This window comes from Natrix helvetica, assembly GCF_964273705.1.
Source record: "Natrix helvetica genome assembly, chromosome: 9".
NCBI classification, from domain to species: Eukaryota; Metazoa; Chordata; class Lepidosauria; order Squamata; family Natricidae; genus Natrix; species Natrix helvetica.
Window position 1 is genome coordinate 10,704,002 of NC_138560.1, and position 17,904 is coordinate 10,721,905.

The 17,904-nt window shown below is 42.7% G+C and overlaps 1 protein-coding gene across 4 annotated transcripts in view; it reads right to left on the minus strand.

Moving 5' to 3' along the window:
• Positions 1-1,917: 1,917 nt before the first annotated feature.
• The window catches only part of HIVEP3 (HIVEP zinc finger 3), a 187,383-nt gene continuing 171,396 nt past the window's right edge, over positions 1,918-17,904 (minus strand). For all 4 annotated transcript variants that reach the window (XM_081962307.1, XM_081962304.1, XM_081962305.1 and 1 more), the window contains 4 exons: positions 17,591-17,766; positions 7,648-7,746; positions 5,138-6,177; positions 1,918-3,436 (listed from right to left, as the gene is read on the minus strand). In XM_081962307.1, the coding sequence (XP_081818433.1) occupies positions 2,585-3,436; positions 5,138-6,177; positions 7,648-7,746; positions 17,591-17,766 (2,167 nt within the window). In that variant the 3' untranslated portion in view covers positions 1,918-2,584. The remainder of the gene's footprint in view (positions 3,437-5,137; positions 6,178-7,647; positions 7,747-17,590; positions 17,767-17,904) is intronic.

A 17,904-nucleotide genomic window follows, 5' to 3' on the forward strand; every position in this document is an offset into this window, starting at 1 on the left:
AGTTGGTTAGCGGTTGGGCGGGCACTTCTTTAAAAAAACTGCTTTTTTAAAAAAAAAACACACACAAACCTGGCTAAATATTCACCACTGCATCACGTAGGCGTGAAATTTGGCCCTTCTACCTCATCACGGGTTTGCATTGATTCAAAAAGTTGGGAGGATGGATAAACCATGCAGAAACCAAATGAAAAGAACTTACATTTCCTGCTTTCTTCGTTTAGTCCAAATATTTCTTCCTACGCTATGAGGACTTCAAGTAATGCAGTTTTGAGTTTTTATGGTCTCCCATCCACAGCATGACCCTGCCGGTTGGAGGGTACAGCTAGTCCTCGACTGATGTCGGTTCACTTAGTGAACATTCGAAATGACAACAGCACTGAAAGAAGTGACTTTTGGCTGTTTTTCGCTCTTGTGAACGCTGCTGCACCCGGTCAAAATTCAGATGCTTGGCAACTGGCATGTACTTATGACAGCTGAAGTGTCCCAAGGTCATGGGATCCCCTTTTGCGACCTTCTGGCAAGCAAAGTCAGTGGAGAAACCTGATTCACGTAACAACCCTGTTACTAACTTAACAACTGCAGCGATTCACTTAACAACGGTGGCAAGTAAAGGTCGTAAAATTGGGGGGGGGGGAAATTTCACTTAATAAATGTCTCACTGAGCCACATAAATTTTGGGCTCAATCATGGCCATAAGTTGAGGACTATCTGTATACAGATTCGAAATCCAACCTCTTTGGAGCTCATCAAGTTAAGCAACACCGCCTTTCAGAGGGGGACGATCTAATGGGGACAAACATATCATGAAATCAGAAATAGAACTATAGCAGGTGCAGATGTAAGCTCTTCACCTAGACTGGTGGGAAGATAGCAATAGCACTTAGACTTATATACCGCTTGGCAGTGCTTTTACAGCCCTCTCTAAGCGCTTTACAGAGTCAGCCTATTGCCCCCAGCAATCTGGCTCCTCATTTTATCCACCTCGGAAGGATGGAAGGCTGAGTCAACCTTGAGCCTGGTGAGATTCGAACTGCCAAAACTGCAACTAGCAGACAACTAAAGTAGCCTGCAGTACTGCACTCTAACCACTGCACCACCTCGGCTCAAGACCCTTGCTAAAGCCTTGCACCATTGCTAAAGTCCTAGTTCAACACCCATCATGGGTCTCTTAGAGGGCTTACACCCTTGTGTGCAAAACTGTGCAGAAGCCGCTCCAGTGGAATCTGTTCTAAGTTGGAAGCTAAAGATTTCTTTGTTCTCTGCACTAGTTTTCAAAAACGGAAATGGGCCACATCTGGATTTTATTAATTATGATTATTATTATTTTTGGTATAAGAAACTTGGGGCAATATTTTATAGATATACATATATATATAAAAGGAGGGAACTATTTCCAAATCTGAGGTTATGTCGCTCCTCCTCGAGAGCACATTTTCGGACACCGAGATCCCAAGAGCAGAAGAAGAAGAAGAAGAAGAAGAAAACGAAACGAAAATTCGCATCTAAGTTTACCAGCTAACGTTTATAACTAGCCGACAATCGTGGCCAGTTAAAAAGCACCCTTTTAAGGATTGTGTGCACATGGATTTAAGCAGCAGCAGCAGCAACGACATGGAATGTCAGCGTTAAAGCAAGAATGGCTGCCAGAAGTAACAGGCCCACACCATGTTCAGGACATTTGTGTTTTACATTCAATATATTTCTATTTCCTTCCAATTTATTTTATTTTCTCTTCAGAGGGGCTAACCCTTCACATGTCTGTGTGTCCCTTTTTAGAAAGTGCTTTTGTGGGTTGGATTTAGGGAGGCACCTGCTGAGATCACCAATCTCCCTGCCCTCCCCCACCCCCACCCCCTCCCCACTTTTTCAGGGCAGGCAGAGAGGACAATTTTCACTGCCGTGAATACCTCCCCAAAGTTAAGTGCTAATTTCATCAACAATTCAAGGGTAAACACCTCTCCCCCTCCCTCCCCGAATCAGAACAGTCACTTTAGCTGTCCCTAAAGCACATTTACAGGCAATCAGAATAATGCAAATAATAACAATAATAATTAAAAAAAGGGAACCGTTATAAAATAACAAGCACTTCACCACGTATTAAATAAAGCATGTAATAAATAGGGGTGAGGGGATTATAACTTCTGTACAGGGGAGCGGATTTTCTTTCCCCCCCTCTTTTCTTTTCCTAATCAGTTATCTCTGAAAAGGCGTCAAATTTTCCTAGAAATTTTCAGTGCATTCTTCGGGAAAGATTCCGGACTCTTTCCTGTCGGCATTTATCGGAGAGTGTTGGAACAGACGTGGTTAATGGCGGCGGAGGGGCATGGGCGATGCGCTTCTTTTCAAGAGTAGTAAAACACTTGTAGCTTCAGTTTTGTGTGTTTGTGTGCGTGTGTGCGTGCGTGTCAAACAACCACAACAAAAAGGGGGGGGGCATTGATAAAGGCACAAGTAAATGTGAAAGTAAAATGGGAGGGAGGGAGGATGATTTTTCTACACCAGAGAGAGATTTTCCTTTAGAGACGATTATTCTAAAACCGACAGCACTGGCCAAGGTCTGTTGCGGACAGGGCCCAGCAAGGGCTTAAGTATTTCCTGTACTGTTCTCCACCCGGTTTGGAGCTAAGCCAAAGCCTGCAACATGTTCCAAGGATGGACTTCTTCTCCTGTAGTCCCCTGTTGGTGAGGCCGGCTCTCCGGACAGGTTCCTTCTCCTGGTGGAGAGCTGGCGAGAGGACAGGCTGGAGGAATGTTCCAACAAGCAGCCCATGCTGTTGCTTCGGTCCAGTGACTGCGTGGGGAGGCTTGAAATGAAAGTGCAGGTGGATTTGAAAGTAGCGCACGAGCTGCCGCCATATTTCTTCCCCTTCTTGGTGAAGGGTCCTTCCCCGTGAGCCAAAGGCTTTGGAGAACACTCCCCCTTTGAGCAAGAGCTCATCGGGGTGGCCGTGCAGCTCTCCTGCTCTCCTGAACTACACTTTTTTACCCTGTATCCCTCCTTGGAACGTGTTTGCTGAAGCTCACTAGTCCTTGCTTTCTCTTCCACGCGGATGCCGCTTCGAAGTGGCGAGGTGGCCGATGGAGGAGGAGGAGGAGGAGCTTCGTGTCTGTTGGGAGTTTCTTTGCCCCTGGCTTTCCTAGGGCTGAATTCAGAAGTGCTACCACCGAGTTCAAAGTAGCTGGCCTGCAGGGACATCACTGATCCATGCCCCAAGCTGGGGTGGGTGCTGGGTCTCGCCTGGACCATTTGGATGCCCCCAATGGGGATCATCGGGCAAGGGCTCCTGGGTAACTGCTGGGAATGCAAAGGGAGATGACTAAAAATATGGTCATCCACTCGATCTGAAACACGAATGGGTCCTTGGTGGAGCGAAGGTCTGAAATAGAGATGTTGAATGATGCCGGGCGAAACTGTTGGGTTCCTGGACTCTGTCTTCTGCAATGACAAGAGGCATATAGAAAAGTCAACTCTTTTAAGTTTGGAGCATATATAAATATAAAGGAAGGAACCAGGCTAATCTCCAAAACTGAACACTTCAACAAGAGAATAATTATGGAAGCCATCGAAATAGAGAAACACACCCACAGCATGAATAAACGTGACGATACCTTCCGCCTACCAAATATCTGGAAACCAGCCCTAGTCAACAAACGAGCCCCACCCACCACCCAGGCCGTTACCACACAAAACAACAACGGACACACAGCCACCACCAATCAGCACCAGTCTACCAATCATGATACAACTACACAGCCAATCAATCCACTTACAGAAACAAAGCCAGCACTCCACATCCCCCACCAAGATTTATAGAAAGACGGCAGCTGTGACCACGCTTTACTCACACAAACATGAAGCCGAAAACACCAGCCTGAAGTTGGCGAGTGAGCCCTCGCTGAAAAGTTGCCAAGACAATCTCAATCTTACACGGGAAAAGACCCGAATGCAACAAGACCAACATACCTACACCCGTGAAAATCTACGAATGTATGTATGTATGTATGTATGTATGTATGTATGTATGTATGTATGTATGTGTATGATGACTCAAAGGACATTAATTAATTAAAATAACATATTCCATTGAAACTGGTTCATTGCATCCTTCTTTCTTTCTTTGCTCTGTATCGAAACATAGCAAAACAAAACATTCGCACCTCAAAAGAACACATCATGAAAAAGATACCAGATTGTGCAGAGATGAACAGGTTGACACTGAAAATAAAGGCTAAAGAGGAATCGGTGGTACTTCAAGGCATGGGGAAGATTGGCTAGAGAAAGGAAGCTAAAGAAGAAAGTAAGGAGACGATACAGAACCCAGACGATGCACTATTAAATGGAAAGAGGGGGGGAAAGAAAAGAAAATATTAAATATACAGGTATATATTCAAGAGTGATATATAGAGGGGGGGAAAGCATATTTAGGATAGATTAGTGAAGGTAAGGGAATAAGAAATGATGCTAAATTATATTTGGGTTCACGGAAATACCAGCCCAAGAAAACATAAACTGAGATTTGAAAGCGACACCTATAACAACTGAAAAAGAAATGGAGAAAGGAGGAGAGAATGAAAGGAAGAGAAGGGAAAGAAGAAAGAGGGAAGGAAAGGAGGGTAGAAGGGACAGAAAGAGAAGGAGAGAGGGTAGGAAGAGGAAGAGGAAGAGTAGGAGTAGGGGAGAGATAAGGGAAGAAGGAAGGGGGAGGAGAGGAGGAAGGAAGGAAGTAGAGAAGGGAAGGAGGGAGAAAAGAATGGGAAAATAAAGTGGCGTTACAACAGGCGGAAGGGATGGTAAATAAAGCAACCCAAAATGTATATTATAATCTATTAAATGGAATAACAAATGTATAAGAATGACAAATGTAAAGAAGAATAACAATTATGTGAATATACTTAAAATGGTATGTAAGAGAATAAAAAATAAAAAAAATTGGGGGGGGGGAATGATAGTTCTTGATCTTAGCCCGGGCAACATCCATTTCCAGGTTTCTGACCCACCTTTTGTAAAGCCAAGTTATAAAAAACAGGGATGGGCCAAATAGAGATCTTCCACATGGACAATGATGTGAGACAATAGACATTGCAGTGAAAAAACCTCTGGAGCACCAGATTTTAGCCATCTCTGAGCACAGCTTACCAGTTTAGGGTCTTCATGCAGCTCAGTATCTTTGTCAAAGGACCTGTGAGGTAGAGGCACTGAAGATGATGTCCCATGCAGAGATTTACGTAAGTTTTGTACTTCTTCATCGACTGCCACTTGGCTACGAGAAGGCATATCCTCTCTTCCTGGGGATGGATACCGTGAAGGTGGCTCTGAATAGCTCTGGGACAGCATTTTCTTCAGAGATAAGTATCTGGATGATGGCGTTTCTCTGTTTGGAGAGACGCATCTCACGGGAGAAACCCCTCTTGCTGGTGGAAGGTATAAGGGGGACGAGAGCTCTCTCTTTGAGGAAAAGTATCTGCTGGGTGAGATCTCAAGTCTTGGTGACGAATTACAGAGGACAAATGACTCTCTCAGAGCTTGGTGACTGGAGGGCATTTCTCCCGTGTATGACATTCTTTTTGGTGAAGTTTCATTTTTGGTTAACAGATGCTTTCGAGCCAAGGACCGGTTGTTTCCACCACTGCTAACCCCAGAGTCCTTGCCTGGGGAACCCTTCCTGCTAGGCGTGATATCTTTGGAGACGGACAAATCCATTGCTAAGAGCATCTGCGGTCTTCTAACAGATTCCTTCTCAGCTGAAGTTGAGAGCGCACTGGAGGACAGAGCTGGTCGGTGAAGTCTTAGCAAGCTGTGGCACACAGCAACTTCACAGCTGTCAGCCGACCATTTCATTTCAGGCTCTAAGGAGGCAGCCTGGGAACACCAAACAGTACTCTCGTTGCCAGAGGGAACATCTTCCACAGTGGACAAGCTTGTCTTGGTGTCTTTCTCCTGGGAAGAGAGAGAACTTCTTGGAGGGTTCCCTGTAAGAGAAGTGTTCTTCATTTCCGAAGGCTTTCCAAGTGATTCCTCTTGGTTTTCCTCTTCCTCCTCTTCCTCGTCGTCCTCCTCGTCCTCTTCTTCATCATTGTCATCATCGTCATCAGACTCTTCCAAGTCTGAAAACTGGTGTTCAGGTAACTCAGATCCCTCCTGTCCTTCTGAATCTTGGAAGAGATCTTCAGTGGTTCCTAAAAAGATGGAAGTGGAGCAGAACAATTTATCAGACAAGGATACATAAATACATGTGCACATATTCATATGCAGAAATATCAGGACAAACATCTCCTGGGAGATAATTGGAGGGAATTCCACAATGTTCTGCGTTAATGAGGAAGCACACTTCAAAGGAAATTAGAAATGTAAACTTCATTAATTTGAAGGCCCATCACAGACTGTTTTCAGCAGTCAATCTAAGATACCGCTTCTGCCACCAATACAGATTTTACCTATAAAGGTAAAGGTTCCCCTCACACATATATGCTAGTTTTTCCCAACTCTAGGGGGCGGTGCTCATCTCCATTTCAAAGCCAAAGAGCCAGGGCTGTCCGAAGATGTCTCTGTGGTCTTGTGGTCGGCATGACTAAATGCTGAAGGCGCACAGAAGGCTGTTACCTTCCCACCAAAGGTGGTTCCTATTTTTCTACTTGCACTTTTTACGAACTGCTAGGTTGGCAGAAGCTGGGACAAGTAACGGGAGCTCACTCTGTTACACGGCGCTAGGGATTCGAACCACTGAACTGCCGACCTTCTGATTAACAACCTCAGTGTCAGCCACTGAGCTACTGCGTCCCTGTTATATTTTACCTATAAAAGGACACTTATTATTATGGGATTTCCCGAGGTAATCCATCTGAAAGGCAAAGAACCATTCTGGGAAAGCTGCCTTGAAGCTCATCGCTTATTCTGAGTAAGTTAACAGAACTCGAAAAAACTCCTCCAGCAATTTGATGCCAGAGCAGACGTCCACAGCTGACACATATGAGTGCACCTCCTTTGTGAGTGACACAATACTGCTCCCTCGTCCGCATGTGCTTTCATCCCCAGGGGTGAAACTCTGGCAAGGCACCAATGCTTCCAAACAGCGTTTTTGACTGTTGCAAAGCAAAAAGAGGGAAACACACACACACACAGGGGGGAGGGAATGGGAGAGGGAGGGAGGGAGAGGGAGAGATTCCCTCCTCCCACCCTCTCCCTCCTTCTTCCTCTCTCTTCTCCAAAGCAGACAGAACTTGGGGAAATGATGGCCTGAATTGATCTCTTACAGGTAACTATTGAAATCTAGCTAGGAGCAATTTGCACCTCCAAAGCCATCTTTGCCCCCACTCTGTCTCAAATCAGCGTGCTGTGGAGACAGAAGCTCTCGTAATGATGCCGGTGGAGGTTGTGTCCCACCAAGAGGCCGTTTATCGAAGAAGTTCCCACCTAACCTGTTAGAACAGGAGTCAAATGTTCCCCCAGATGTTCTGCCTCTCTACTTAGCATCAAGAATGGTGTCTAGGGGCGAGCAACCAAGACCCTCGAAAGGATTCACACCACAACTGTCATCATCTCACAGCCGTGGTCAATGCTTGGTGACTCTGGGCATGGCCACTCCATCCCAGCCATCTGGAGAGCATCAGGTTCCATCCCCCCCAAAAGGACAGTCCCAAAATCTTTACCTTCCTCTGGTTCCAGCTCTCCCGGTGAAGACGCCAACACACCCATCTCCTGACATTTTTTGCTGTGGGCTTTTGACTTCATATGTTTAGTCAAATTCCCTGCAAATGAAAACAGAAGAGGCACAAATGGTCAGTGGCAGCAACCGATAACCTTTTATCAGCAAGCAATGATTTGCGTTCCAAGGCCATAAACAAGAAGGCTACTGCTCTTGACATCAAGCAGCTGCCCTCGGTGGCTCATTTGTTGTCTGCTTCTCCCAATTACTACAGGACGGGTTTTCACCACTGCTAGCTCTCATGCAAGGCAGAAAAAGCCAGCAGGCACATGCTTTGCAAAAATAGGGAAAGCCCTACTCAAAGCCTTTCCCTGCGACATGCAAAAGAGGTAGGGGATACTGGATGCTCGTTGCCAGAGCGCATAAAGCCGAGATGGCCACATCATGCCTTGGGGTGCCAGGTGGCTGCAATTCTTGAGGCGACGATGATGGGATTCCCAAATCAAATATCCAAAAGCTCACAGGTTTGTTTGTTTTTTTTCTTTAAAAAAATAGAACTGTTACCTTTGGTTGCCTTTTTGTCTGGAAAAAAAATGACTGACCTAGGACATTAACACAATCGTAAATTCTACTCGGGAAATGAGCAAAGACAGAGATGTCAAAGGAGATCTGGGAGAAGAGTAGAACGAAGAAGAAACCAAAGGTCTCCTAGGGCATGACTCAATTCTCACTTTTAATTTGGGATAAACTTTACTATGGTTCTTTCACCTCCTTACAGTTTTTTTAAAAAAAAATTAAATGCACCCACTTTTACACCCTGAAGTCTGTTTTTCAAGGTCTCTGCTACCATTCCACTAAAAACCTCAGCCAATTTTTATATTCTCCCAACTTCTGGAAATCACTACTAAATCAACATCTTTTTTTTAAAGGAGTACTGTTGTCTTTGTTCAGTTGCCAAGTCTTGTCCGACTCTTCACAACTCCATAGTCCATAGCGCACCATCCTTCCCATCCTTCACTGTCTCCTGGAGTTTGCCCAAATTCATGTTTGTTGCATCCATGACTATCTTAACATCTCATCCTCTGCTATCCCCTTTTCCTTTTGTTTTCCATCTTTCCCAACTTCAGGGTCTTTTCCAATGAGTCCCATCTTCTCCTTTGGTGGCCAACGTATTTGAGCATCAGCTTCAGTTTCTGTCTTTCCAAAGAAAAATCAAAGTTGATTTCCTTTAGGATCGACTGATTTGATCTCCTTACAGGTCAAGGGACTCTCAAGTGTTTTCTCCAGCATGGAAAAAAAAGAGTCCTGCATGAAAATTTGCTCATTTAACATTAAATAATGATCTGAACATAATATAATACAATAGCAGAGTTAGAAGGGACCTTGGAGGTCTTCTAGTCCAACCCCCTGCCTAGGCAGGAAACCCTATACTGTTTCAGACAAATGGCTATCCAACATCTTCTTAAAGACTTCCAGTGTTGGGGCATTCACAACTTCTGGAGGCAAGTTGTTCCACTGATTAATTGTTCTAACTGTCAGGAAATTTCTCCTCAGTTCTAAGTTGCTTCTCTCCTTGATTAGTTTCCACCCATTGCTTCTTGTTCTGCCCTCAGGTGCTTTGGAGAATAGTTTGACTCCCTCTTATTTGTGGCAACTCCTGAGATATTGGGACACTGTTATCATGTCTCCCCTAGTCCTTCTTTTCATTAAACTAGACATACCCAGTTCCTGCAACCATTCTTCAACACAACTGCAAGCAAATATGAAACAGAAAGAGGTTTTATTAAAGATAGAATTACCCTGGATTTCTTCCATTGGAAAGCAAGATAGATTTGCTACAGACACACGGACTGCTTCAAATTAAGTATGCTTTCGGAATAATGTCTATGTGTCCAATAATAAATCAAAACAGGTAACTGCTCAGCTTCCAGGTGATCGGGAAAATGTGACTTTAGGGGCCCAGAGTGGGGAATGTTGCAACAGAAGAACATGATGAGGGGCTGAGCTAATGAATCATTTGAAACCTTGATAACAGCCATATGGCTCTAAACAAATAAGGATCATTAAAAAAAAAACCAATCCTTCAGTCTAAGTCTTTAAACTGCAGTTGTTCCTTAACCCAACCATGGAAGTTAGTTCCAAGTCTCAGAGGTTGAAAATTCAAAGGGATTGCATGATGTGCTTTTTGGAGATTGCAACAATGAGTGTTTAAAATCCTATAGTTTTAGATGAATATTTTTGCAGTTCAGAATGTAAGGAAGGGAGAAATTCTGAAACGCCCAAGCCAAAGAAACATTTGGGAATGTAATAGTAGCTTTATTAGGAATCCTAGGAACATGTATCCAACAGCAGAAAGAGGAAACAAACTTTATGAGGATTTAAGTAACCAATTTCTCCAATGAAATCACCAGAGGTAAATGTCTATTCTCTCTTAAACAGCAAAACAGAAAAGATACAATTAGCAGGGAAGACAGATAACTGGGCTACAAAAGAAATGTAATTGGATTGGCATTGAAATCAAACAAAATCATGTTTAGTTTTTTGTTTAATCTGATTCCACCCATTTTTTGGTCCTGTTCAATCCACATTAGGGAAATACAGTTCACATAATCTTACTCAAAGGATTAAGGTAGGCTTTATCTTGAAAAAAATACTACATATTCTTGAACTGTAAAATTACAGAGACATGATTGTTTTTTCTAAGAGCTATCTTGCCTAGAGAAAAGAAATGTTTTTGAGCAGGGGACTTGTAAAAAACTTTTTTATCCCAATGACTTAATGTAGAAAGGATCTAACTTTCTGAATTAGAAAAAAAAAACTACTGGATTATCTAGTTCCAAAAATAGGATTTCTTCAAATCACAGTGTTTGAACGAGTCCTAGATACAACCTCAAAACTTCTTTTCTTACCAACAGCAAGTACTATACAGCATAAGTATAATGTATTAGATTCCAAATTCCTTTTTACGCCTAGTATTCAGGCCTCTTAGTCTTGACATACTTTTTGAACTCTAGACCAGTGGTGGCAAACCTATGGCATGTGTGCCAGGGGTGAAATCCAGCAGGTTCTGACAGGTTCTGGAGAACCGGTAGCGGAAATTTTGAGTAGTTTGGAGAACCAGCAAATACCACCTCTGGCTGGCCCCAGAGTGGGGAGGGAATGAAGATTTTGTAGTATCCTTCCCCTGCCACGCCCACCAAGCCACGCCCACAGAACCGGTAGCAAAAAAAATTGTATTTCAGCACTGACGCATGTCCAAAGTGGCACGTGAAGCCATGTCGCCTGACAAGCGTAGCCTTGCCTGTTTGTCTTCTGGGTTTCTGGCATGCATGCATGCGTGACAATCAACTGTCCTCGCTATGCACATCAGTGCTGAAAACCGGTGTGCACATGCATGCCAGTTAGCTGATTTCCTGGTGAACATGTGCACCAGAACCCAGAAGTTTGGCTTTTCTGGAGCATGATCCCTTCACGCTTGCAGCAGTGCCAAAAACTGGCCTGCGTATGTGCACCGGTCGGTTGATCAGTGAGCGTGCATGCACACTTGAACCTGGAAGTTCAGTTTTTCCAGAGCATGGCCCCAACGAGCGGGCACAACATTTCCGTGTGATCTTTTTGGTACTTGGTGCCGAAAATGTTCGCCATCACTGCTCTAGTTTATTGAGGAGTTCTGGAAAATGTAAAAGTTTGCACCTTATTTCATGACCTCAAATTAATATATATTAGTACCCTAATATAGAGGTTAGAATTTATCCAGATTAGTCCAGACTGTTCAGCACATGGACATGTGATAGTAAAAAGTTCTGGGTTCCAAATGATTAATTAGTCTGGACAGTGATTCCAGCTTTTGCTTATGGATCAATATAATGGCATCAGACAAAACTCCTTTTTATATTCCTCTCCCTGTTTTTAATATGCAAGTGGTAATGAATAGAAGTTATTTTTGCTATAGTCACAATTATCTAATCAAGAAGAACCATACAATAGTTGGCATATTACACCATCTAAAGAAGAATGAATTCTTAATAATAATAAAAAAGCAACATGGCACATTGAGGAGGTGTGTTTTCAATGAATTGTTAGATTTCAGTCTCCAGAGGAGATACCTTCACGTATATCATAATGTCTAATTATATCAAAGTGGGAACAAAGGAAGAGTTATTAAATAATGGATTATATTAATCCCAATGTGAGCTAAATATTGGCACAAGTTTTCTTGTTAGTGCTTAAGTTTGTTTTTGTCTAGTCTCCATTTCTTTTCCTTCCTTCCTTCCTTCCTTCCTTCCTTCCTTCTTCCTTTCCTTTCTTTCTTATAACAAACCTCTTTGTAATATTTGCAGCTAAGTCATAGGGTATTAATGCTATAAATAAAGGATTTTGTTATTCAAGGGGAAAAAAATTAAGGACAGAAATGAGAAGATGAAATCATATAGAATGATCACAGTCCCACGCCTGCTCATACTTGACTAGAAATAGGAAGAAAGGTCAGGTTTTCCATCTCTTCCAGTTACTCACTAAATGATAAATCAGTCCAGATTGGGCTTTTCTGTTCTAAAGGGTTTTTTTTTTAATCCCACCTTTATTACTATATAAGTAACTCAAGGTGGCGAACATACTTACTACTCCTCCCTCTTCCTATTTTCCCCACAATAACTCTCTTAGGTGGGTTGCGCTGAGAGAGAGAGAGAGTGGCCTGAGGCCCTCAGCCGGCATTCACGCCTGAGACAAAACTAGAATTCACTGCCTCCTGGTTTCTAAACCAGCACCTTCACTAGTACCCCAATCAGTTTAACAACATTTACTGTTTTGGAATAGCCACAGAATTTAGTTATCCAAATTGAGCATAGTGAAATTTATGCCAAGATCATTAAATGCAGATTACCAAACAAAATAACATTGTGATGGGATCCTTTACTATATATTTATATGTGTGTGTGTGTGTGTGTGTGTTTGTGTATCTGCATAATAGTCACTTTTAGGATCAAGCTCAAGTTAAATTATAATAATAAATTCTCTTTGCAACAAGCTATCAAAGCAGAAAGAAAAGGGAAAGGAAAAAAAATGGGGAAATGACCCGTTCAATGTATGTGAATAACAGAATCCAAACAAAATTAAGGACTTTCAATTCTCATTTGCTTCAGTTGGAGAATGGAGTATGTTTTTGCTCAGTGCCGTAATTAGATTCTAAGTGGCTTAGAAGTGCTCAAATAATACGATGGCAGAGAATAACCTTTTACTGGATCTTAAAACACACACGAATGGTAGAGCTAATCTTTCCCCACCTTTTAAGGTGAGTATTTGAAATTGCTTAAATTCACTTCAAAGGCTACATCCCACTTAGCCATTATGACAAGTGCACTGAAAAGTACTTCAGTTTTGTTTGCGCAATAGAACTTGGTTTCCTTCTAGAAAGCAAGCACACACACAAGCAAGAAAATTTTGGGGAGGAGGGTCCAATTCAGAGAGGAAAAAACTTTTCTCAACCAACTGACCCCCCCCGAATACTACGGATATTAAGAACGTTTTGGCTAGTTCAAGCATCGGGATAAAATCCTAGAAAAATTGTCAAAGATCTTTTTTCCAACTTTATTACTGCCTCCAAAGTTATATTATAATAAGGTTTACAAATGGACAAACTTGGGACAGAATAGTAACAAATGCTCTATGCCTGCTTTGATAAACTTGTTACATAGTCATTCTTTTATATGCAGAAATGAGGACCTATATTTTCATCATAGAAGCATTATGATGTTCCTTGAACTGAGACTCAACCCAGAAAAGATTCAGGGGACAGGTGAGCTGCAAATCTCCATCTGATCAAGAGAAGTCAGAGCGTTCTTCTATGCCCTCCTTATATGAAAATTCAGTCCCCCCTTCTACCTCAAATTCTGATTACTACAGTATAACCCTAGGGGCTTCTACTATTTTTCAGCTACACAAGCAGCATAAAACTATAGTAATTGCCTTGAATTGTTTTAAAGATTGCTGCCATCATCCCCCAGGAATTAAATAAATGACTAGGCTCTGTCTGCATTTTTTAGACACTATATTCTCTGCTAGGACAACAGTTTTTCCTTATGAAGTTGTCCAAGGTCCTGAAAATGCTGTAATTATGTTTACTGTATATTTTACTTGCACACTTGTACTCTGTGCTGTTTAGACTTCTGGTCAAGCCACAATAGATATTCAGAGACTTATACGAATAACTTCCAAGAAAAGCTTGCAAAATTTTAAGAGCTGGGTTTTTTTTTTTCTGTCTCAGATTAAAACCCAAGAGAGTGGGGTGGGATGGCTGACTTTCTGTATAACCTTCTATCTCCGCACATAGGACATATAAGCATGTTGATGTGCGATATACAAGAAGAAAAAGAATAAGGATTGAATCAGAAAACATATGTTATTCCTCCTGTATGCTATCTGTATTCTTGCCAAGAGTTGCGGAAGGTATTTAAAAGGAATGGATGCTGGAAATTGAGAGGACTGAGAGCAAGACATTTGAGATCGTAGGTAGGTAGTGTTGTGGCCCACCAGCAGGGCGGGCAGCAAATTCGGACAGTGAGGAGGTTGGAGAGGAACATGGGCCAGTCCTGGAGTCTGGGGAAAGCTCTGATGAGGGCTCTGCATTGGAGGCAGAGATGGGGCCAAGGCCATCTGACAGTTATCAGCTAACTTCACAGTCAGACATCAGTGAGGCAGATGAACAGCTGGAGCCTGTTCTTAGTGTGTGCATGTGCAGAGTTGCCAGACAAATGGAACAGCTAAGGAACAAGGGTCAACTTGGGAGTAAGGCCACAGGTGGATGGTAAATGGCCCCTCCCATAGGGAATAAAAGAGGAGTGAAAGGGGAGGGATGTTTGCAGAAGACAATTAGTTCATTCCTGCATTCTTGCCAAGTTTTGGGGCATTTGAAAGATATCAGCTTGGCCACTTTCCAAGCCTGATAAAAAGTAATTGTGAACTATCCTGAAAGACTGTGAGAGAGGAAAGACTTTCTGGACAGGAATTCACTGTAAATTAAATAAAAGGGGTTTATCAGGATGAGGACTCAGCTTTGTGCTGCTGGGGAAGCCGAGGTCGGAACAGGTAGGTAGGTGGGTAGGTAGGTAAAGAAGGGAGAGAAATTACTTTGGAAAAGAAGTTCAATTCTTTCTGATTTTCTTCAGGAAAAAAAAACTTCTAAACTAAAGAGGCACATTCCCCCACACCTATGTTTCCTTGAACTGAACAACAATCTCTATCTATCTACCATTCTATCATTCTATCATTCTATCTATCTATCATCTATCTATCTAAGAATTCAGATGATGAACTCCAGACCAGGACTTACATTGCCGCACGATCATTGCAATCCCACTTTTCAATTACATCAAGATATCAAAGAAGAGTTCCCAATATTTTTTCCATACCCATTCACGTGATCCTTCTGGGCAAGCATTGTATGTCAATTGAATACCTCTTTTCAAAGCCTTGGGAAGAGGCAGTTATCAGTTTTGCAACCTGCCATCTTTCAAACAAATGCACTATATGTGAATTCAAACACAGAGCTAATACTTTGATGAAGACCCAACAGCGACTTTTGGTTCTAGAAACCAGGAATGAGAATAACCCAAGAGAGGCATTGGGAACCCTTGAATTTACACTTCAAATGTCAGCTGATTTCTCTTAAGCAAACTATGCATATTTCTCATAGCAGTTTCTGATAGCCTAGGTAGAGGTTTCTATACTTGATCAAGGTTAAAGGGAAAGTTAAAAGTTCCCCTCACACATATGTGCTAGTCGTTCCCGACTCTAGGGGGCGGTGCTCATCTCTGATTCAAAGCTGAAGAGCCAGCGCTGTCTGAAGATGTCTCCGTGGTCATGTGGCCGGCATGACTGAATGCCAAAGGCGCGCAGAATGCTGTTACCTTCCCACCAAAGGTGGTTCCTACTTTTCCACTTGCATTTTTACGTGCTTTTGAACTGCTAGGTTGGCAGAAGCTGGGACAAGTAACGGGAGCTCACTCCGTTATGCAGCACCAGGGATTCGAACTGCCAAACTGCAGACCATTCCGATTGACAAGCTCAGCATCTTCACCACTGAGCCACCTAATGATCAAGGTTAGTACAGGTTAATTGGCTACAGAGGTCTTTGGCAAAGCCCAGACCTACTTCCCATGCAACACTGATGGTTTTTGTGAATATCACCACTACGACTTGCAGAAAAATCCATACCAGTTTAAGTTAAGGTGCCACTTCTCCAAATCTGACCACATGTTACCTTCTGCAAATTTCTCAACAACATAATGGCTGGTAGCTAAGTCCCCTTATGCCTGTAATTGATTCATGCAGCAAAGGGGAACCTCATGAGCTATTTCCACTGAAAAGAAGGGGATACTTTGCTCTTAAGAGTATTGCACAGATATACTTCCAATTTAACCATACTACTATGTTCTTAAAAAATGTACATTTTACTTTAAGCCATCCCTTTTCCCATTCCGTTCAGCAATTTAAAAAAGCTTGCTCGGATTTCATGTTCTCTTGGTTTATAAACCTTCTGTCTGCAATTCAGTCATGCTTTCAGAATTATCTTTATTTCAAAAATTGAAACTCTCTCTTATCTATCAATAAACCAAAAATGGGGAGCCACAATAAAGCTAACAGATCCAAAAGCTTAAAGAGATGCAGGGCAGTGAATAAGCATTTTTAAGAGCTGACAAGATTTGCATTGGAAGTACGATCCTTTGGGAGAAGACAGGTGAGTTCTTGACGTATGATCACAATTGAGCCCAAAATTTACGTTGCTAAGTGGGACAGTTGTAGATACTTATAGAAACATGGCTCTGGGTGGCTTTTGCCCTGTAACATGATACTATTGGATTTCCTTACTCAATGAATGAATACATGACATAGATGTCCATTGCTCAAATATGCTTTCAGTGAAGGAACAAGGGTGATTTATGTCAAAATAGCTTTCTCTAGCTTGGCAATCATTGCTTATGATCTCCGTGGCCTCCATCGTTAATACAGGTAGTTCTCAACTTACAACAGTTCATTTAGTGACTGTTCAAAGTTACAACGGCACTGAAAAATGTAACATGACCATTTTTTACAGTTCCAACCTTTGCAACATCCCCACGGTTGTGCAACTGGTTCCTATTTATGACCGTTGCTATGTCCCAAGATCATGGGGGGGTCTCCTTTTGTGATCTTCCCACAATAGCAACAGCACTTAAGACTTATATACCGCTCTGTAGTGCCTTTACAGCCCTCTCTAAGCGGTTTACAGAGTCAGCCTATTGCCCCCAACAATCTGGGCCCTCATTTTACTGATCTCAGAAGGATGGAGTCAATCTTGAGCCGGTGGGACTTGAACTGCCGAACTGCTGGCAATCAGGAGTCACCAGAAATAGCTGCACTCTAACCACTGCGCCACCACAGCTCTTGCAAAGTCGATTGGGAAGAAGCCAGATTACTAGTCAAAACCGGTATATCCCCTTATCGACTGCAGTGACTCCCTTAACAACTGTGGCGAGAAAGGTCGTTAAAATGGGGCATGTCACTGCGTTATGTTGTTTGCCAGCTGTGCTTAAACTCTTAAGACATACGGTAGACTGATCTGACTCTTATCACTAAGCTCACTACGCATGTCCACGCACATTCTTACCTAACTCACCTAACAAATGTCTCAACGGCACAACAGAAACTTTGAGCTCAGTTGTGGCTGTACGCCGAGGACTACCTGTGCTAAAGGCATACTCCAGTCAAAGGTTTCCCTGTGACCTGATTACCCAGCGGACGACAGCTTTGCTCTTGGCGTCATGCTTCAGCCAACTTCAGCCAGTTTGAGGTTCTAAGTCTTCTCCAAATGAGCTTTAAGCCCCTGATTGCTGCTGCTGCTGCCCCCAAAGGAATGTCAACCAGCAAGCCAATGCACTAGGAAGATGAGCTCAGAGCTGACTGGTGCTTACCTTTGGTTTTAAAAGCAAAGTTACAGTACTTGCAGACATAGGGCCTGACGTCTGTGTGCGTGCGAATGTGTTTCTTCAGCATGCTGGGTTTCTTGCAGCGAATTCCACACTCCTCACATACATACTTCCCTCGTCCACGGCCTCGCACATACACATACTCTTCGTTTGATTTGTACCTATGAGCAACAGGGTGTCATGGTAACAGAAGTGAAAGATTCCCACCTTAACATAGCCAGTCTCCTTGAAAAGAAAATGTATACATATAAGCATAGAACCAACACACAATCCCATTGCATTATTCATGGCTGCAGATT